The sequence below is a fragment of the Vigna umbellata genome, chromosome 3 (assembly GCF_029865625.1).
Source record: "Vigna umbellata cultivar VRB3 chromosome 3, Vumbellata_1.0, whole genome shotgun sequence".
Lineage (NCBI taxonomy): Eukaryota > Viridiplantae > Streptophyta > Magnoliopsida > Fabales > Fabaceae > Vigna > Vigna umbellata.
Genome location: NC_142167.1, coordinates 43515213 through 43538259, shown reverse-complemented (window position 1 = coordinate 43538259; position 23047 = coordinate 43515213). Strand labels below are relative to the sequence as shown.

The 23047-nt window shown below is 34.1% G+C and overlaps 1 protein-coding gene and 1 long non-coding RNA gene across 3 annotated transcripts; both read left to right on the top strand.

Annotated features, from left to right (window-relative positions):
• The first annotated feature begins 256 nt into the window (after window positions 1–256).
• Window positions 257–14016, top strand: LOC148202574 (flowering time control protein FY-like). Its single transcript, XM_088110422.1, has 18 exons — window positions 257–646; window positions 1387–1478; window positions 1625–1693; window positions 1855–1959; window positions 2700–2795; window positions 2887–2969; window positions 3119–3190; window positions 3268–3365; window positions 5610–5669; window positions 5760–5820; window positions 5900–5987; window positions 6513–6576; window positions 8187–8265; window positions 9112–9201; window positions 9657–9742; window positions 10094–10599; window positions 12355–12591; window positions 13772–14016. Exons 1-18 carry the CDS (start codon window positions 424–426, stop codon window positions 13811–13813), a joined length of 2151 nt encoding a protein of 716 aa, XP_087966548.1. The 5' UTR covers window positions 257–423; the 3' UTR covers window positions 13814–14016.
• A 4998-nt stretch (window positions 14017–19014) lies between these two features.
• LOC148202573 (uncharacterized) lies at window positions 19015–21337 on the top strand. 2 transcript variants are annotated; one of them, XR_015784786.1, is made up of 2 exons: window positions 19015–19204; window positions 21150–21337. It is a non-coding gene; the product is annotated as an uncharacterized LOC148202573 (long non-coding RNA). The 2 variants fall into 2 exon arrangements; XR_015784787.1 differs by having other exon boundaries at window positions 21144–21337.
• The last annotated feature ends 1710 nt before the right edge of the window (window positions 21338–23047 follow it).

The following is a 23047-nucleotide window of genomic DNA, read 5'->3' as shown; positions in this document are numbered from 1 at the left end:
CCAAAGAAATACCTTATTTCAACACTTTATTAAAATATAATGTTAAAATAAAAAATATTAAATAATAACTCATTTAAATAGATGTGTTTTCTTTAGTGTAATATAATCGACTTTCAATTAAATATAGTTTTGAAACCTTCTATAAAATTAAAATAAGATCTTATGTATGAAAATTATATCTGTTGACACCTATCAATTTCTTAAGGATTTAGAAGTTCTTGAAAAATCTTTAGATTTGCGTGAAACGCCGTCGTTTCTTGTTTCGTTCCCTTCTTCTCCCTTTCTCTTTCCCGCGCCGCGCTATCGGTTATTAATTCCCTAATCCCAACCAAAATTTGGGGTTTAGGGTTTTCCTCTGTTCTCTGCAATCCAATTTATTGCATTGCTCAGTCTCTGTTTCTCTTTATCGACAACCTAGTGACAATGATGTATAATGATCCGCAGCACCAGCAGCACCAGTACCAGCAGCAGCAGCCGCCGCCGCCGCATTTCCACCACCAGCAGCCGGGTCAGGAGTTCCACCGCGGACCGCCGCCGTCATCACAGGCGCCGCCGGTGATGCGGCAAGGCTCCGCTTCGTCGACGAACCTGGCCCCCGAGTTTCACCACCCCGGCCCCGGAGGACCCCCTCCTCCTCATTACGATGGTTCGATTTGCTTGTTCTTCCTCCAATTGCTACTTATAATCATGGTTGATCGAACATGAAAACTTACTCGCTGTTGTTGTGGTTCCATGTAAATGTAGTGCTATTAGGTATGTATCTGAGAGAGAGACGGGCTTTTTAGAGAGAAAGATGGTTTAGAGAGATAATCTTTAGAGAGGTGTTTTTAGAAAAAAAAAATTGAGAAATAGAGGGTTTTTAAGTAGAGATATTTTTTAAAGTTTAGTCAAAGAAGAGTTTGATTGGTTAATTAATGCATGGACTGGGTGGTCATGGGAGGAGATGAACAACTAAGACTTGAATTTAACTTCTAAAGCACATTAGATTCTTCTAAAGATGCATGTGAAATATTTGCCATAATTTGATTTAGTGGGTTTGATATGGAATTACGAACATTCTTTTTTACCTTATTTTCTTTTGATGGAATGAATAATTTATTTCTCTGTGAATCTCTCCATATATTATTATACTTCAGTTTAGTACTTGTGTCGATATATTGTTTCTTCCCATGTACAATTTTTCTTCTATTTTTTACTTCCGAGTGAAAATTGCATTCTCTATTGCATGTAGAAGAGAAGGTGATGCTTGAGGTTTTGAAAAATGTCTATTCTCATTATTTTAGTCCAAGGCATTGAATTTTTGGATCTTCTTCATTTCCTCTAAGATTTAAATTCGTGAAAATTTTAGGGTGACTTTTCTAATTTAACATTGAATGAACTTTTCAGTTCACAGTGATGGCCATGGTGCAAAAAGAATACGAAAGCTTACTCAAAGGAAAGCAGTTGATTATACAAGCACAGTCGTGCGTTATATGCAGGTAATGATTACTGGTTAATAACTAATGGAATTGCCCATTATTCATCAATGCGCACCCATAGCTGTATTGTTCGAATTTTTTACTTTTTCATCTTCATCTGTGTCATTACAATTTGAAATTTATGGGTAATTTGTACCTGCCTTCAGGTTCGTATGTGGCAGCGGGATTCAAGGGATAGGACAGTATTGCAGCCTACCCCAGCAGCAGCAATTGATGTCAGTGAGCCTTCTTTTTGGTTTTCTACTTATTTAATTTGTTTTAAATCTGTATATTCTTTCCTTTATTCAATTAACATAGCTTGATAGGTTTTAAAAGTTATTTTTAATTTTAATGATCAATTCTTTTCACTAGACACCTTATGCTATTTTTTGTGCAGATGTTGCCAGCAGTTGGCTATCCAGACAACCCATCCACAAGCTTTGCTGCTAAATTTGTTCATACATCTCTAAATAAAAATCGTTGCCCCATTAATCGTGTTCTTGTAAGTTAGATGGAAATGTTTAAATGGCATGATATAATATGTTATGCAGATTGTCAGTTACTGATACACCAACTGTATGTTTTTATTCTTTGAAACATTTCTGGACTGAAGCTGCTTCTCATTTGGATTGATTTTGCTATTTTAGGGTTCTGGAGTAGTATGATATGCTTTTTCACTTGTGTATATCAATGGTAAAATTTGTTGCTAATTTTGTTCAAATGTTTACCATGTATTAAACGAAATAGGCATCCTGTTAATTTATTCTCAAAATTTGGATTGAATAACAAATAATATTGCTTACTTAATGTCACTTATTTAGTAAAATAATAAGTTAATGACATGATAAATGTGGTTCCTGTTCTAGTTTATAGTTGTTACTCACATGTTTCTTTTTGATTTATTGATAGTCTTGCTACATAGAAATGGTTTACACCTTTACAATTGCATGATTTAGCTGATATTACAAATTGCAGTCTGCCTGCTCCTTTTGGCAATTTGTTTGACTGCTGTATACACTATATAATCTGTGTGCCATATCATTGTGTTATTTTATTGGATTTTTATTGTGAGACTTTTGTACGCAATGCTGTATTATATTAAGTTACAGCTGGACACATTTGTTTCTATCAGGCCTTTCAATTGGTTTATGAAGATGAAACTTATGCATATTTATTTTCTGAATGTGCCGCTAAATTGCATTTGACTTTGTTATGCAATCACTGTTTGATTTTCAAAAATAGTGGACTCCAACAGGCCGGCGACTTATTACTGGCTCACAGACTGGGGAATTCACTCTTTGGAATGGACAATCTTTTAATTTTGAAATGATTCTTCAGGTACATAACTTGAATTATTGTCTCAATATTATTATTGTAGTCATCAGTCGTTAAAAATAAGAGTCAAATTTGGATTTTGAAACACATGCAGGCTCATGATCAAGCAATCAGGTCCATGGTCTGGAGTCACAATGACAACTGGATGGTCTCTGGTGATGATGGAGGCGCAATAAAGTATATCCATAGTTTATTATATTATGTTTTCTTATAAGCTTTATATATTTATTTATGAAGATTTTGGTTGTATAAGGCACATATGTAATGGGATATTTTTTTTATTGTATATCTAATTATATGTATTTATGTGTGTGGCGTATTTTTAGGTATTGGCAGAACAACATGAACAATGTTAAAGCCAACAAATCTGCTCATAAAGAATCAGTCCGTGACTTAAGGTGGATGTTTTATTTGAGAAAACAAATTTGTAACATGCTGAAGGGGATGATGGCTTCTGTAACTTTTTTATAAACAGTTTCTGTAGGACAGATTTGAAGTTCTGTTCATGCTCTGATGATACCACCGTTAAGGTTTGGGATTTTGCACGTTGTCAGGAAGAGTGCTCATTAACCGGTAATGTGCTTTGATGGACCATATCTGAAAATGAGATACGTGTTTCTAGTCTACTTGTTGTCTTGAGATGGAATCTTAAATAGTATTGTGTTTAATATATTTGTTGTGATCTTACTACCAGTAATATTTTCTTAACGTCTGGTTTATATCTGGTTTACTTTTTTAGGCTTCCTAATTACAGATTGTGTTGCTTGTGCACTTAAAATTGAATCTCTTTATGTTAAATAACCATTTGTGTTTCTGGATGTTGGGTTGTCAGTGGTAGAGGAATTGTAAGTTTTAAAATAGAGGAGTATCTGTTCAATTTTCAAGTAGTTCATAGCACCGGTTGCCTCCTTCTGTTTGTGCTGGTGTGAGTTGAATTATTTTCATAACAGCTCTTTGTCATCTTATTTGTTGTTGTGCTTTGAACAAGTCCTTGTGGATGACTATTTTCATATTTTGATGGGGATGCTTGTTTACTGTTGTGGGTTGAATGCCTTCTAATTTACCATTTTGCTTTCTTAGGGTTGCTATCAATTATTTAGTTATTTATTTGGAGTGCTGGCTTGTTACTTGTGAAGGACCTATGGGTAGGACTTGCTCTGCACATTTGAGTTGATGTTTGTTCTCTCTTTTCTTTCTCTAAGAATTATTACTTGGTTGGAATTATCATGACTGGAGAGTCAACCATTTTGGTAGGCCCACAATACAAGGGGGGAGGAGAAGAGGGGGCGTGGGAATTGAAGAGGGAATAAATGGGCCTAAGAAACATAAGGAGGGCAAAACAGAATGGACGGGTGGAAAGAGGGAGATATGAATCATGCAGAAGGATGAGAAGGAGAATGATTATTTGGAGGGGCGAGTAACCAAAGATGGGCATGAGGCAACATGAGTTAGAATTGTTTGGTTAGGCTTGAGTGGAGAAGTTGGTTCTGCCTCATAAAATGGGTGCTATAATTTCTAGTGTCTTATTTTCGATATTTTTGGAAGCTCTGCTCCATTCATTGTGATAGGTTCAAAGGGAAGGTTTACAGTAGAAGGAAAACTGTATGATTTAGTTTATTGTATGACAGACAATTTTAACTGCCTGTAAGGTAGTTACTTGTTTGTAGTTAGTTGCATTTGACTTCTATAAAGGCAGAATGGATAGTTTTAGCCGTTACTATCTTTGTTTTGTAACTTGTGAAGGTTAGGGAGGGAGAGTCTGGTTCTCTCTAATAACCAGAAAGTTGTATGTTGTTTAGGTCCTTGCTTGAGAGGAAACTCACTGAATGTTATAATACATTTTACAGTTTAACAAAGTTAATTCGTATAGGTCTGTACTACCAATTATTGGTATTCAGAGCCTCTTTTCGGTCAAGTTTCTGCACTCAGGAGGGTATGGTTAACACTAGAATGGAGGCAAGGTGAGAGAGGTTAGAGAAGTTTGTCTAGGAATAGGAACATGAGAATAACCGCCATTTTTAGTGGTTGGAGGAGATGATTCAAGGGTTAACTGGAGTGGTTGAACGCCTGACCTCTTTGGATAGGCCTCACGAGGACCAAGATTTTGTTGCTCGGGCTGGTCTTGAGGATGATAGGTTTGTTGATGGGGGTTCCTTTCAGTGTTTGACCAAATGGAGGAAGTTAGACATTCCAGTATTTGCAGGGGATGAAGCATATGGGTGGACCAATAGGTTGGAATGATATTTTCGACTCAAGAAAGTTTCCGAAGAGGAGCACATGCAGGCGGTTATGGTGGCCTTGGAGGGGAAGGCCTTGAATTGGTTTCAATGGTGGGAACTTCTAAGAAATGCTTAGATTTTTGTGCAAAGGTTTACATCTTTGAATTTTACCAGACACTCAATTATCCTTCTAGAATGTTATATTTTTACTAGTTTTGCTTTAAAACCAATCAATTTGACAGGACCCAATTAATTCCTGGGTTTATATTGCAAAAGTCTTACAATCTATGTTGTGTTTATGGATGACAAATAAACTTATACCACGGGTATTGTTTGGACCTATCTCAATGTTGATATGGATACGAGTATGAGTAATACTTGATAGGAATGAAGATTAGATGCAATTTTCATACACCTTGGGAATTAGAAACAAGGATAAATATGAGTTTTTACTTTGTGGACAGGGATGGGTATATTTAAACTTGCTTTTGCCCAACCTTCTTGCCATCCCTACTTGTGTTCATACATTATATTGTTTTGTTGTCTGTTTTGAAGGCCTAACCTTAGATTTATCTTTGTGGCATTTGAACTCAGCCAGGCCATGGTTGGGATGTGAAGAGTGTTGACTGGCATCCTACAAAATCCCTTTTGGTATCAGGCAGGTGCTTTAAATATTTCTTTTACAAATTTCTCAAGATTATAATTTCAATGAAGTGATTACATGTCTCATCTGATTTTCACAATGCAGGTGGGAAAGACAATCTTGTGAAACTTTGGGATGCTAAGACAGGGAAAGAGCTTTGCTCATTGTGAGTGTAAACATTAGTGCTGATTTCTATTGTTTCTTGTGTTTGCTTGTTTTTATAGATTCATACTTCTGTCATGCAGTCATGGGCACAAAAATACTGTGCTATGTGTCAAATGGAATCAAAATGGAAACTGGGTGTTAACAGCTTCAAAGGATCAAATAATAAAGGTTGGTAAATTTATCTTCATGGTGCTACCAATTATTGGATCCTTAATACGCATTTGCTTGTCATTTTTATTTTGAATTGTTAAGTAAACCTTTGGGGATTCCAAGTTATTTTATCCACCATATCTTTCTTTCATTTTTTTCTGTAGCACTACACTTTGATTTATTTCTTTGTAACTTTATCTTTATTGCTCTTTGCTTCCCATTTTTTTTTACTTAATCCTGCTCTGTTACTTTTTTTCTCGCTTTTGGCTTATTATACAGTTAAAATAAAATAAGAAGAGTGATTTTGAGGCAATATTTTTTAGCGCACAATTCACATTCAGTTAAATGAAATCTAAAACAATTCACATTCAATTAAATGAAATCTAAACAGATATTTAATATAGAATACAGTTCGCATGAAGAGTAAATAAACAGTTAAGTTCTCTTAATTTAGAGTGAGATAGTAATGCGGTTGTTTATAATTCCATTGTATGCATTTCCTATCTCAGAAGTACCAATATTCATATGTACCTTGATTTACAGCTTTATGACATTAGAGCCATGAAGGAGCTTGAATCATTCCGTGGACATCGCAAGGATGTTACTGGTTAGTGGTGTATCTTTGTCTTGGAATAAGAATGGAAGTATAGTTCATTGAGATTAATATATCTTGCAATAAATATCATGATTGCTCAGAAGGTGTATGATGATAAAAACAGAATTGTCACCATAAATTCTTCTTCCTAAACAACCTAAAAGTGACTCTGAAACATTCAGGAAAGTTCATTGTTACATATAGGCTCTTTCATAAATCTTTTGAAAATCTGTCACGCAGCTGAGATTAGATTAGTATATTTGTAATTTTGCTGTGTTACCTGTCTTTGGAATGCGTCAGGTCATAGTAAAACTGAAGTCGAGTTGAGGCAGAATGATGTGTGGCACCCAATTAACTTCAAGCTGCTTTTTGAGTTTTGATTGAAATGATTGATTTTAATTGGTGGAAATGTCCTCAAAGTGCTAGGAATTGTTATACTTAGTGCTTTTTGGGTATTTTATGTTGCTAGATGTGGTTAATTGTATGACTTGGATTTAATTTAGTTAATAATCCTAGCAAGTTAAGCTGAGTTATTTAGTTCAAATATTATATGTTCTGTTCTTTTATTAAGATCATGTCATCATTCTACTAATCTTAATAACTGCTTTGTTGGCTACTATTAGGTTTCTTGATTAAAGAAACCTGTTTATCAGCACTCACACAGAAAGGGATATCACACACTCCAATACACTGAAAATACTCTGATTATTGGATTGTAGTCAACAACATGTACAATGTTTCAAGGGAGATAGCAATAATCCTGTTCACTCTGCAAAACCAGAATTCTCCCCCTAGACAAGGCTAACCTCTCTTGACTATATATAGACTTTCACTGAAAGTCTCTGCACACACCCCGCTCCCTACCCCTCTCACTATATATAGACTTCCACCGAAAGTCTCCCCCCCCCTCCAAAGCCTCCTGACAACAACCTATTTTAAACAACCTTCCTCCTAAAATATACATTCATAATCCTATCAGCTACCATCTTTCCTTTTCATATATGCCTTGACAATGCTTAACATTGATAATGACAGTTAGCATAGTTAAATTGCAGTCAACAAAATATTTTTTCAAAAACTTGAGCTAAAAATGGTTAAACTAAATGATGCAACAAATTAGTCTCAACCCCAAATAACATTTTTATCAAACACTTTGAGCACCCCATCCAATTTTATAATCAAGTTCCGTGTCTTATTAATTATACTGGTTTTCCTTATATAGTTGTGTATTTGCTGTTGTATTTAGCAGTGAGCGTATTGATATGCCACTTTTTTTTATTAGAAATTGAGTTTAAGGCCTAAGTTAACCTCATAAAATTGACATGTAAGAGGAAGATTGCCCTAGCTTATAAGGGTTACATTAGCCTCAGCTCTAATAGACGAGGGTTTATATCCTCCCACTCACCTATCACATTGAATATGCATGAGATTGCAAATTAAGGGTGGCTGAGACTGTCCACAACTAATGCAACTTTGAAAGCTTTTGGGTTCCTAGGAAAGAAACTCATAGTTCCACACGTCATGCATGCATGCACAAAGTTACTTAAATTGGTGCTTTCTCTAATACTTCTGCAACTGTGATAAAATGGAATATAATTTTTCTGACTTGTGACACTTGTTAGCTTTGGCCTGGCATCCATTCCATGAGGAGTACTTTGTGAGTGGGAGTTATGATGGTTCAATCTTCCATTGGCTTGTTGGGTAAATTCGTTTTCTCAGTTGTCTTCTCTCTGTGCAGTGCTTACATTATTTTGTACAACGTTCTTTTTTTTTTATCATCCCTGTTTATATCAGTTTTATTTGGTTGTGATTTTTCTGTTATTTTGGAAGATGATTGGATTCTTTGAAGTGCTTAATAAATAAGTACTTGTCATGTAAGCAATTGGATGTTTGTTTTTATAATTATAGAGAAAATAATGTTAAACAATTTTTATATAACTTGTAAGCTGTTTTCATAAGTTATTCTGTTGGACTAATTTGAAAGCAGCTTTTGAACGTATCAAAGGCTGCTTTCATAAGCTCTTCCAAACACTTATGCAAGTGTTTATGTCTTAAGATATGTCTAAATAAGTTGTTAATAAGCTATTCTAAAGTAACGGGTCTTCTTATTCCTAAAATGCATTGATGAAGTGTACTATGCATTCAAATTAGTTGTTACAAGTTTTTAAATTAAATTTGGGGAAAACTATTGTTTCTGTCAGAATTAAAGTTTGTGTGTTTTGCTCCATAAGAAATGTTTGCCGAATTTGAGTTATTGCTTCAGACAGGACTTAGGTGGAAAATATCAGCTTTTTTTTAGTTGTAGCACCAGTGAGTTGATTTATCAAATTTTTTATTACAGCTTCTGAAATAAATGGTTATTTTTGTTTTCTTTTGTCTTTCAGTTTATATGTATAGAAAGCGAATGCTTATATATGTTCAATTGGAAAAACTGATTTTTCACAGTTCAGATTTTTTTCCAACATTATCTGTAAAATTAATTACTTGTATTTTATGTATTATGCCTTCTCCTAATTTCTGATTATTGCATTTACAATGTATATACAGGCATGAAACTCCCCAAATTGAAATTTCCAATGCCCATGATAATAACGTGTGGGATCTTGCATGGCATCCTATTGGATACCTTCTATGCAGGTGAACTTTATATTTCTTTCTGCAAAAGCATCTTTAATACATAATGGAATTCTTGCTGTCTCTTAAGTTTTGGATTACCAATATATGAAAGCTTGTGTTCCATTTACACTACCTGTCTTTTATACTATAGCAATAACCTTCTGTTTTTCAAATGTCCTGCAAATTCAAAAGTATTATATTCTAAAGGAATCTGGGAGGAAACTCTGACAGATATCATGATTTGTTTGAGGATCCTTTTGAAGCTTTTGGTTTTAGCGTTATTACAATTTCAGTAATAATATCCAAAATTGTGATACCTTAGTTCTCTGTTCTTACAATTACAATAACGTTTTGCAGTTATATAAATTTTCCTGAAATGGTTTTTTCTCCTTTGGTAACCCTTTTATTGACCGTTGATAAACGTAAATAATGTGATTGCTGATAACTAAGTTACTGGACCATATTTTCTTCTACAGTGGCAGCAGTGATCATACAACAAAGTTTTGGTGCAGAAATAGGCCAGGAGACACCCTTCGTGATAGATTTAACCCTGGCATGCAAGGTTTGTTCCATCCCTTAAAGGCAAACGAACAGCATATATTTCTATTTTCTTCAGAATCAAATCATTAAACCTTTCAGTATCATTTTTCATCTAAATATTGAACTGTATAGTTTGAAGGTTTTGGATTGTATTACTCTTCAACATTTCATGGTAATGCGAATCCCTTATAAAAGCACTCGATTAGTATTAAACTTTTGCTTTAAATTTGAGGTAGAGATTGCAACATTTCTAGTCTTTTTTTGTAGGATGGAGAGAACTGTGGATGGTAATTTTTGTAGTTAGAAACTATGTCTGTTTTAAATGACATTATTTATGAAGTGTGACGTTAGTTTGAACACATTCATCTGTCAGGATATGCTGATCCAAATCCTGTTGCTGGTCGGGTGGGTGGTAATTTTCCAATGGCTGAAGGACCAACAACTCCAGGACCATTTGCCCCTGGGTTGACTCGAAATGAGGGCACCATTCCAGGTGTTGGAGTTGCTATGCCCTTATCTATTCCTTCTCTTGACATGCCTCAAGGGGAGCAGAAGCAGCCACATCCTGTTTCAATGGGTGCTCCACCTCTTCCCCCAGGTCCACATCCCTCTCTTCTTAATGCCAATCAACAGCAACCATACCAACAAAATCCTCAGCAGATGCCGCCACAACATCAACACCAAGGTCTACCGCAGCAGATGGGTCCTTTGGCAATGCCTCCAAACATGCCACAATTACAGCATCCTTCACATTCACCCATGGTCCCTCACCAGCATTTACCTCGCCCTCCTCCCCAAATGCCTATTGGCCTGCCAGGATCTATACCAGGGATTTCATCAGTGCCTGCATCACATCCGATGCCAATGCCTGGCCCTATGGTACGAGTTTCTTGGAACTTTTCTCGTATTCTGATTTTTCCTATAAAATATTGTAAAGATATGTGGGTTTAGCTTCTTTGTGAAGTGGTAGATTGTTGAGTGTTGTATTAGTGGTGTATGTATTGGGCTAGATATCGATGTTTTTGTTGATCTTTCATAGGATTAGCATGACAAAATGCATCTTTTCTTAATCCTGTGGAAGGGAGATGGAAAATGTTTGTTCACTTTTAAGAAGATAAAAGATTTCCCCATGTTTTGGCGTTTCTTAGGGCTTGTTTGGTTTGAGAAATAATTTTGTTTTCATTTCTGTTTCAGAAATGATTACAAATGTGCCAGCCATCTCATATTTACTTTCTTTGAGGATTTGTATTGGAACTAACCTAGCAGCTAATATACATAGTGTGATACAACACGCCCAACAGATGTGGATAAAGATATTTAAAAAAATTCAAAGTACAACACGCCCCACATTTGTTTCCACACACATGCACAATATTTGTAAAGAAACGTTCAAATTACTGATTACACAGCAGTACATAAACATAAAAATAGTTAAGTATAGAATTGCAATTTTAAAAATACAGTTATGATTATAGCAAGGACAGTTACACATCTTTCCTTCACCCATATTGGAATATATTTTTTTGTACTATAAATATGTCACAAAATAACAATTTTCATGCCCAAGTTAGAATATAAAACAACTTTTTTAACAATAAACATGTCAATAAAAATCTACATCATGAAGTTGTATACTTGATGTAACTTAGCTAAAATGGAGCTGTATTTTGTAATTTATTCTGAAAATTATAAAGAATAATGGTTACCTATTGAGTATGTATCAAGATGCATCAGATGTCACATATCAGTGTTGGATATGCGTTTGGAAATGATTAATTTTGCTATTGTTGTATCTGAGCTTCATAGGTGTAAAAAGGAGTATTTTTTCACTGTTTTTGTACAGATTTTTGAAAATGGAAAACATAACAAAAACCCCGTGAGAATTCTTGAAAACAAAGAGCAAAAGAAGAATTTTATTGAATAGGATGAAAATATCAGTAAATATGAGAGATATATCTTCCTGAGGGTTTCTCCTTCACAAAAGGTTTCACCTTTTCTCAAAGAGCCAGTGCTCTGCCTCTCTCCAATCCTTGTTCTTCTATTTATATGTAACTAACCTTTAATCAACTAAGCAACCCGTTTTAATATTCTAACTATCATAATAAACTTATATCCTGATAGGCATTGTATTTATTTGTAAACATAAAAAAATTGTAACAGAAAACATCTTATCCTAATTAGGTTCTTATGTTTTCCAGTTTGCCTTAGGCCATTAATTTGAACTTTTGATATTACCACAAGCTTTTCTTTGAAAAAAATAGAATTGTTTTATCTTAGTTAGACAAAAGAGATACATTGTCTTTGCACAAATAGGAAATAGAAACCATCTTCCTGTAATTATGGTGTCATGATGCTCTGTGTGCGAACTATAATATTTATATTTTGCCACATTCAGACCATAACAAATTAAGAGTTCAATTTTTTTGAGGGCTTTTGTGTGATACGAAGATGATTCAATCAGTGGAAAATAATGTTTATGTTTGCTAGCCAGTACAGACATCCTTCTTTGTGGGAGACTATATCAAGAAATCTAACCATTAAGCTAATTTAATATATCAGGGTGGACAAGATCTCTGTAATTAAGTTTGATGCACATTTAACAGAGCCATTTCCTTTTTTTCTTTTTCACTTCAGGGGATGCAAGGGGCAATGAATCAGATGGGTACTCCAATGCCACAAGGTCCTTATGTGGGCATGAATCAAATGCATTCAGGATCCTTGCCTACAAGTGGAGGGCCACCACTTGGTGGTTTTCCAGGCAACATGCCTAATATGCAAGGCCCATCAAGTGCCAATTATCCTCAAGGTGCTTCATTTAACAGACCTCAAGGTGGTCAAATGCCTTTGATGCAAGGGTATAATCCTTACCAGGTAAGTTAGCATGTTCCTTTTGTGAACTACTTGTTACTTGATGCTATTAAGTTTTCCAAAAGTCGAAACTTCTGTTGTTTATGATCCTATTCGTTTTGATAGAGCTATTAAGTAGCACACATGTCAAAGTACAAATATTTCTGTTTACATTATTCTCAACATTTACAACTTCCATCTCCAAACTCCCCTTTTCCATTTCTTACTTTCTCTGTTTATTTCACAAATAAGAGATTTTGCTTGATGCATAGCTGAGCAGTGGGCATTGGTATATGCATTTGTTTTCTGCTCCACTTGATCATAAAATTTATTCAAGATCTGTGAATGAGAAATCTTCCCTTTATTACTATGGTCTTTGGCATAAATAAGTTTACATAGTCGAGTGCCTAGGAAGGCATGCCGACCTAGGCTGTTAGGTTTGATTTGTGCAATATCTTTGATAGTCAACTAATTAGTTTCACTGGAACATTGGATCTAAAATGTTTGAATATATTGAAGGAACTAGACATATATGGCTTGTGTCTGCAAAGAGATTAAGACACCTGAATTCCATCTGATGAGGCATCGCACAAGGCTGTTTCTTCTTAGTGACTTTTTCAGCAATGATACAATTCAAAGTTCAAATTTTAACTTCTAACATTGCTGATGTTTCATTTAGTGCTGTTTGTGCTTAAAGTTATAATTAACGTAAATAAAGGCATCTGCCGTCTGAATTATGAGACAACTGGACCCCAATTCATTCTTCAATGATATTCTCCTGACTTGGGGAAGGGAATAGTAGTTCAGCGGGAACACAACATGTTTGAGATATACACACTAATAGGAAGAAAACTGAAAATTCTAATATACGAATCAAAATGCAGAAAAATTCTGAAGAAGAGGGATTGAAGCATGAAAAGAGGTCCATTTATAAAGAAAGAGAACACTAAGCTTTTTGGAATTACCTCTAAATGATATTTCTCCATTTTTGTTTCTTCATTCTCTTGGGATTGTGATTTACTTTCACATATTCTCAACTGACATTACATTGCACCTAATATAATATATGTATTTATCCTAACTGTATCATCTATTGTCTAATACATAAATTAGATGAATTTGTTTGATATGTGATGTCAACAGTTACACGATAATACTCCTGTTTTTCTTGATGATTAATTAATTGCTTTTTTATTTCTTGCAGTCTGGTAATCAAACTGGGATGCCTCCAAACGCACAACCCTAGAATAGGAAATTTCTTCCTTCTTTTATTGCTGTAATTTATCCATTGTGATTTCGGTCTTTCTGTGTAATTCATGTTGTGTTTTCCTGCTGAAGTTTCATGTAGAGGAATTTGTATTCTCTTTTCTTACTATTAATTATTTATACTTTTCCCTTTTGATGTGAATGCTTTCGTATTTTAGTCAAGGTTTATAGTTAATTTGTGAAGACGTAGATTACATTCTCAAATTATTAATGACATCTAATCTTTTAGTTATGTAAATTTCTTATGAATTCCACTCTTTAATTAGTCATATATTCGACGGTACTTGTGATCTAACCAAATAAAGATTTTATAAAGTCTACACTTGAGAGTGGTATAATTTCTTAATCTACTAAGCAAAAGAGGACATGTCATTTATATTTAAATTTAATAGTTATGATAAGGACATGAACCAAATTAATTAAATAAGAAAAACCTTTGCAGATAAAGTTTACTTATTAAAACATGTAGTTGTTAGGATGGTCCCAATTTTTTGTAATGGTTTTATTGTTTTTAAAATGTTCAATATAGTCTTAAAGATTATAATGTGTTTAATTTAGTTCTTTTTGCAAATGTTGTTTAAATCGTTAATGATCAACTGTCCCACTGTGCAAAACTCGTATGAGATGACATTTAATTGTCCACATGTACATCTTAAGGCACAATGAGGTGGATTATTTTTTATATTAGGGTTTTTGTTTTGAAAATTAAATTAAGGGTATTGAGGATGAAGCTGTCACATGTCCTAATTGATGAGGGTTATTCGTTGTTGAGATGATGGAAGCGCGCTAATGGTGGTTACGATTCTTGTTCTTTCTCGCGGCGATGTTGGCTCAATGAAGAAGAAGATGAAGACGTTGCAACCTTGCCCTTGTGATGGATGCTGGGGTCTTAGACTAGGTGGATGAAAGCACGAGGGAGAAGCAGGTTTGCAAATATGGTGGTTCTTAGGTGTGATTATGTTGAGGGTTTTGAACTGCTAGTTGCATCAATGGAGAAGGATGAACTCGCGAAGACATCGCGAATCACAGCGGTGTTGTTTCTGGGTTTTTTGGGTTTTCTGGATTGGATTTGATGTAGGTTTCCTGTGCAATTGATGATGGTGAAAGTGTGCTTTGCGACGGTTGATGCAAGGTTGATGGTGGAAGGAGAGGATGATGGCATGACGACATGGTGCTGGCGGCGACACTATGGTGGCAACGCGAACTGGGAAGAAGATGATGGTGAAGGCGCGGAATGAAGATGGTGATGAGTGGAGGTAGTCGTAGCAGCGTCCTGGTGATGGTCTTCTGGGTTGCGTTTGCAGGTCTGTGTTGATTGCGGTGGCAGCCTGAGAGTTTAGGTGTGGCGTCACTAGGGTTAGGTGGCTAGAGATAAATTAGGATTTCAATTTTTGTGTGGGCTGAAAGTGGAAGAAGATGGTGACATGGCAACTTCTCAATGGCCAGATCTGTGTGTAGAGGATTAGGACACGTGGCATAATCTGTTTGGTCCACGTCATTGTGCCTTAAAGTGTCGATGTGGGCAGTTAAATGCCATCTCATTTGGGTATTGTAAACTAGACAGTTGGTCGTTAACGATTTAAACGACGTTTGTAAAAAATGACTAAATTGAACACAAATTACAATATTTATGACTACATTGAACATTTTAAAAACAGTAGGACTATTTTGATCAAACTTGACAAAAATTGGGACTATCAGTATCATTAAGCCAAGTTATTAATAAAAGATGTGTTTAAAATCATTTCATAAAATATATAAGTGGTATTTCCTTTGCAACAAATACTAAAAGTTGAAACCTTTGTGGATGGCTATTTAATTTTGTTCCAGTAAAATTTTAATTATATGTTCGTTTTTTCGTGTTTTTAAAATTGAGTATTTTTTTATTTATTATCTTCATAAACATGTTTGTTAATGATAATATAAACTATTTATTTCTTAAAAACATGCTTAACAAATTTTAGCACTATTTTCATTACAAAGATTAAATACGTACTTTTATAAAGAAATTAAAGACGTACATTTAAAAATTATGCTTAATAGATATTTTGGTTTTAATATTTGTATTGATTTATGTAAGACTTTGGAAAATTAGAACCGTAAACCAGCTGTCTAATCACAATTAATACACCCCACGTCATTGCTCAGAACCATTAAAAACACACTCACTAATGTGACACACCACTGCCAAGTGTCACGGTTGGAACATTCTGAAATCAGTAGTGGAAGACAGGTGTCCGCATGTGAGAGTACGTCCGTTTGACATTGGGAGGGGAAAAGATTTTTCTGAAACACTCCTTCCCATTCTCTGCATGCACCCTCCTTCTTCCCCAAAACTGACTTCTCATTTTTCTCCACCTTCTCTCTAGAAAACCTCCATCTTCTCTCTACTGTAACTCACCCATTTCTTCTTCGTTCAACATTTAGAACCGTAGAAACGTTCCTGCGTCGTGAGCTTCATCCTGGACCGAACAGCTCCAGATTCTGAAACCGGTAAGTCTCTCGAATTAGACGCTCGTTTCTGGATGACATGCGAAACCAAGATTGGTTGCATGAAAGGGTGTAAGCTAAAGTTTTCCGTATTTCTTTCGGTTAGATTTAGTTGAAGAACTTAAGAGAGGCGTTGAGGGTAGAAAGCCATAGTTGGACGAGTCAAGATCACACTCTTAGTACATTCACTACTGGTCCAGGTAAGGGAAGCTTATTTAATTTAATTGATACTTGTATGTTGTATGAACGTATGATATGGACTGAATGTATGAGATATATGCTGAATAATTATGCATGAATGATCACTGTATGATGAATATGGTATATGTTGGTTGAAATGTATGTTGATGGTTGATACGTATAAATATGAAATGAGTTATCACTTTGAAGTATGAATGATTAATGTGAATCATATAAAGTTTGTAAAATTGATATGAAGCTATAAAATATGAGCTGATATGATTGAAACTTGAGATTTGAAATAGACGAAAATCTGAAATATGAAATCCTTACTATGATAAAATACGTTCGTCATCGTACGGTCTTATACCGTTCAGTTTCTAGTAAAATGCTTAAAAAGGAATCCTTTCATTTGGAAAGAGTTCTGATCGAGAACGAACGCCCTCGTGTGGAAATACTATGTTTGCGCGTTCGGCCAAACATAGTTGTATACGAACGTCCCTTGATAGAGTAATGTATATATATATATATATATTTTAGTATACCTTAGTCGTTCGTAGTGCTCGGTCTTACACCTAGCGTTCGTACTAAGTAGTGCTCGGTCTTACACCAAGCGCTCGTACTCGTTTCTTGATGAATAGTAGCGTTCGTCCCATTTCAAAAGAACTTTCTTTTCCTTGTTCGGTCATTTACTGACATGAGATTTCTGTATATTAATTATTTTAAGTTTAGTACTTTGACGTTCTAATAGGTCCACCTTATTGTCTTGGACCAAGATTCCCCAGTTCTATATACTCTTTGAGTTTTGATTTAAGTTCACAAGAGTCAGTTCATCTAACTGATTCAGGTTGTAGCAGAAGTTCGTCATATATTTCGTATGTGTATTTGATTCCTTTCTAAAGAGTTCAGTAAACCCTTTAGTAGTATTCTGTTCTAGGACGAGGGAGTTTCTTTGCCTCGTTCCTGTCGTTCGTCCTCGTCATATAGGGGGCTGAACGTTCGTTAATTTTATGTTCCCAGAAATGATTAAGAGAACGACACTAAAGTTAAAGATTATAAATGATGAAGAGTTTGGGAGATGGAATTGAGAATGTGAAATGAATGATGGTTGTGGAAGTTGAACGAGCGTTCCGGGGAGGAACGACTCTTGATTGATATTGTTATAGTAATGTATGAATGTGGACAAAGCTTGGCCGACGTTTCATCCTGATGTTTCGTGAGTACTCGTCCTCACGTAGAGGGGGTACGTCATGTGTGGGAACGGCAGGAGGTCCTAGTCCTTAGGAGTACTTTGGACGGAACGGACTAACCTCGGGTGGCAGCTGATGAGAATTCCAGTTACTACATCACCCGGGTGCACGAACGTAGTAGCTACACAAGATTCATACAGTCCGGACAGTCAGTCTAGTATCAGGGTTTTGATGGAATTTTCTATTTGAATGTATTTGATTGTGCTTGCATATGTGAATGTATGTTATTATTTGAATTAAATTATATAAGCTTACCCTGTGTATTTTTCCTTGGGTTGTCCTGTATCTGTACGTCCGTCCTTGTCCTTGCAATGATCATCCGTGTGGATGTGAGCAGGAGGAGATGCCTTGTTGGAAGAGGCGTTGGAAGAACAATACTTGGGGGAAGAGACTTTAGTAGAAGTCGAGGTGAAGACCGAAGAATAGGACGCTCGGCTTGAGTTTATTTATTTTTGTTAAGTGGCCGTTCGCCAGTTTTTGTGTCTTTATGTTTCTTTATGACCGTTCGGTGTTGGTTTTGTAAACCGTTCGATCAAGTATGATTAAGTCGAACGTCTTTATTCATATTTAACTTCTTGTATGGCCGTTCGGCCAGAACCTGTGCTTTCGTTTTAATTAAGACTTATTTGGTTTATCGCTAAATGTGATTAATTCTACTATATGGTGCTTACTGTATTTTTGGGATGTAACAATTTACATAATTTCGTATTTTTTTCTTAATTCATTTATATTTTATTCAAAAGCATTCTTCCTTTTGTAAATTAAGGTTTAGAAAGTAATCACATGTTAGGTTCTGTTTAAAAAGAGACTGTGAATGGAGTGTGCGGTGTTGAAAAATAGAGGAAGAAGGAAAAAAAATCTTTAAAAAGTAAAAAAAATAAAATAAAGAATCATATTAAATTAATCTTACAAATATTAAAAAAAAAATACCTATTAAACTTACAAATTATATAGAAAAGATAGGCAAGATTTATATATATTTAATTTTCTAAAAGTGATTTTTGTATGTATTTTTGAACATATTACTTTTATCATTTTAGATTATGTATCACCAGAATAAAATCAAAACTTTAATAAAATTTAAAAATCAGAAATTTATTTAAGTTTTTGAATGAACATTCTTATAATAGCCGACAAAATAATTTATTTTAGAAAATAATGCCAGAGAATCTTTTCTGACCTTTTTTTGGTGTTTTTCCAGCTGTCAACAAGTAATATAAGATTTGGTGAAAGCAAGATATCTTTAAAAATTCTCCAACCTTTCTTTCTTCCATCTAAAGGTGAAGTTGAGGGAAGAAACCTTACTCCTTGAGTCAATGCTGATGATGAAGATCAGGAGCTTAACATGTGAAAACATGCATGGCCTGATGCTATCAAAGATGCTCTGATGGCTTCCATGTATGAGATTTACAATAAAATCTCCACATGCTAGCTGTTAGATCTCAATCAAGGTATGGCGTTTCTCCTATTATCTTGCTTTAGTTCATTTGAAGTTGAATTGAGGATCAACTAGTCCTTCAAAACTTAGGATATCTTGTTACAAGAAAAAGGGGTTTACCAGGTTTCAATGAAGCTATTTTTCTGGTGTCAATTTTAATGTCAAAAAAGCTGTCAACATGCTTTCTGGGTGAAATTGTTGTATATGATGGAGACCATGACCAAGGAATCATCTTTAATTCACTGGAATGTGAGATTTACTTCGTGGGTATGAGTGAGATTTGTGAGACCTTGCTTGTCCAACATTTATACACTGAGCCTAGAATGGAATGTGAATTTGATTTCAAGGTTTGTTGGGGAAGGAATTTCTTCATGATTTGGACGATGTTTGGAATGAGATTATGGATGTTGGGACTCTTTGCAAACTCTTGTTAAGTATGAACTTCAGTGAAACTAGATCTTTTAATGTTTTTACTTCTACCATGCGGTTAGAAATTAGGAGGAGATAATTGTTAACAATTGTTTAGGAAGCATGGATTCCAAAATGAACATGCTTGGAATATATAAAATGGTTGGTTTTGGATTGTCTTTAGCTTAAGACAATTGGAAGCTTTTCAAACATCATCAATTTTGGAATGGAAAAATGTATTGAAAAGTGATATAAGAGTTTTCAGAAGAGGACATTGATATTATCCCTGCTTTAAGAATGAGATATCACTATCTTCCTTCTCATTTCAAGAGGTGTTTTATTTATTGTGTTGCAAGAGTAAGACTATGGAAGAAGTTGATGAACAATATTTTGATGATATGGTATGTCTATTGATTTTTCAACCATCAAGTAGGGAGAATATGTGCTTTGTCATACTTGAACTTCTCAATGATTTGGCAAAATACATGAGAAGAAACATTTGTTTAAAAGTTACAAATGGAAGAACATGTGTTTTGTCATACTTAAACTTCTAAATGATTTGGCAAAATACATGTGAAGAAACATTTGTTTAAAAGTTATCACAACGGTATCCAACAAGGAAGGATGGCTGAGAAAAGACTTCAGCCGGTGCCCATTGACTTTGAAGTTTTTGTACGTGGATTCACTTTTGATTTCAACCGTACCATAAGAATAAACATTAGTAACAACAAAAGGTCCAATCCACTTTGAAAGTAAGTTACCACCCATGACTCTGAGCCTAGAATTGTATAGCAACACTTTCTGCCCAACCACGAAGTCTTTTCTAACTATCAAGCTGTCATGGAACTCCTTGGTTTTCTCCTTGTAGAATTTAGAGTTCTCATCAAGTTCATTTAGTTGCAATTTCCTTTCCTCTCCAGCCTGATCCACAGAGAAGTTGCAAGTTTTCACAGCCCAGTAGACTCGATGCTCTATCTCTACAGGTAAATGACATGCCTTTCCAAATACAACCTGATAGCGAGACATCCCTATGGGTGCTTTGTAGGCCGTCCTATGCGCCTAAAGAGCATCATTCAATCTATTACTTCAATCTTTTCTGTTGGACTGAACAATCTTCTCTAAGATTTTCTTGATTTTCCTGTTTGAAATCTCTTGGGAGTGGTACATTTGTCATACTTGAAGGCAAAATACATGTGAAGAAACATTTGTTTAAAAGTTACAAATGGAAGAATATATGTTTTGTCATACTTGAGCTTCTCTATGATTTGGAATACATGTGAATAAACTTTTGTTTAGAAGTTACAAATGGAAGAAATACAAGATGGAATATTCTGCATGTAGTTTTTTATTTCCATGATTTTGTAAACGGGCCAAGGCCTCATCGACGGCTATTTAAAGTCATCAAAATTCAATGAAAAGTAACACAGGGAATTATCAGAATCATATCATTTTTTGTGTGCAACGTTTTCGTTTTTACATTTTTGTCATACATGAACTTCTCAATGATTTAGCAAAATACATTTGAAGAAACTTTTGTTTAAAAGTTACAGATTGAAGAAAAACAAGATATTTTGAATGCAATTCGGGATACATGGAACCTCACATGTCTCAAGTATTTGTTGTGGAAGATAATGGATAGGTCGATTGATTTGCCTCTAATGTTATCTATGTACAATGTTCCACAATATGTGTTTTGTCATACAAGACTCTCAAATGATTAATGATGTCTTTTGTTGTACATGACCCTCTTAATGATTAAAGATGCACTTTCATTTAGTATCGTTAGAGAAAGATCATTGCTGGCAATGGTTTGCTAGTCATTCATTCCAGCATGAAAATGCTCAAATGCAAAGGACATTTTGGAAGTCTTCTATACACAATTATCAGTTTTAGAATGAGAAAATATATTGAAAAGTGAGATGCAGGATTTACTAGAAGAGAATATCAGCATTATCTCTGTCAGCTATCAACACTTTCGTTCTCATCTTAAGATTTTTGAGTGTTGTTCTTCTCTTTTCCGTAAAGATTGTGTTTGAAAAAGAGCAGTTATGTCTGCCATGAATGGCTGAAAATTTTCTGTAATGCCATGAAAAGATTAAGAATATGAAAGAAGTTGGTGAATAATATTTCAATGATGTGGTATCCAGCTCTTTCTTTCAACAATCAAGGGAACTCAAACACTATGCTTATTCCCGTATGAAGGGTTTTCAAAGAGGAGTGATATGACAGTAATGAGACAAATCTAATTTATATAAACTTATGTTATTTCACATATTAATTATTCTTATATTCATAAGATATTAAGTTTATCAATTATTTGTCATCCCATAAAATTTTATTAAACTAAAAATAAAAGAATTCGAACATGAGAATATCACATAAAACCCATAGAAATCAAGTTTTATGAAACATAATCAAATTATATCCATTATAAAAAAAATCAAACTAAATATATGAAAGGAAAAATGATATTTTTTTAAATAAAAGTTAAATTAGTTAACTTATTATCATAATTTTTCTTATGAAAAATGAAAAACTTTAAATTATATAAGTTTACAAAAATGTAATTATTGGTATTATTATCTTTTAAAATTTCAAGAAATTATCTGTTGATTAATCATAACAAATCAAATAGAATAATTTTAACAATTTTTTTTGAAAATCATCCATGTTTCAAAACATAAAATATTTTCAAAAACTCATATATGTCTTACTCTTAAAAATGCTTAAAAATAATTCACATATTCATTCCACTTCTTGTAGAATTATCACCATGGTAATTAAATCAAGATAATCCTTAGTATGGTTAAATAAAAAATAATCCCTTGTTGAAAAATTAATATTTACCTTAAGTTAATTAGAAGACGAAACTTTTATATAAAAAATTAATACCACTTTTATCATAAAATTTTGAAAGTAATGAGTATTTCTTTTTTTCTTAAATGTTGTTTAACTTTTTTTTATATATTTAATAGGATATTTAGACTTTAGATCTTGAAAAATGTTGATTTTGATAACAAGAAGTTTGAAACTATAGACGTTCTTAAATATTTCTATTACATTGATTTTTTCATACCAGCATAACAAACATACCTGGTTCATTGTCAATCTATTACTATTACTATACAGAATAAGTAAAATATTAAATCTCTTTTCAAATGTAATATTTAAAAGAATAATTATATATTAACCACAAAAATTATAATGATAAAATAAATATTAAAAATATTTTTATTTTTATTATAATTAATTTATCATTAATAGTATTGTAACATCCCAAAATACAGTAATCACCGTATAATAGAATTAATTACATTAAACAGTTAAGCAATGCAGTCTTACACTAAAATTGAGGTTCAAAAGCCGAACGGCTTAAAGTTCAGGACTAAATACATAATACAGATGTATTGAAAATTCAGAACGAACGGTTTTACAAAAATCAATAACC

Coding starts and splice junctions, on each gene's coding strand:
- LOC148202574 (XM_088110422.1), top strand. CDS start 424: ATGATGTATAATGATCCGCAGCACCAGCAGCACCAGTACCAGCAGCAG. Junction 2,796..2,886: donor ATTTTGAAATGATTCTTCAG/GTACATAACTTG, acceptor AAACACATGCAG/GCTCATGATCAAGCAATCAG. Junction 3,366..5,609: donor GGAAGAGTGCTCATTAACCG/GTAATGTGCTTT, acceptor GAACTCAGCCAG/GCCATGGTTGGGATGTGAAG.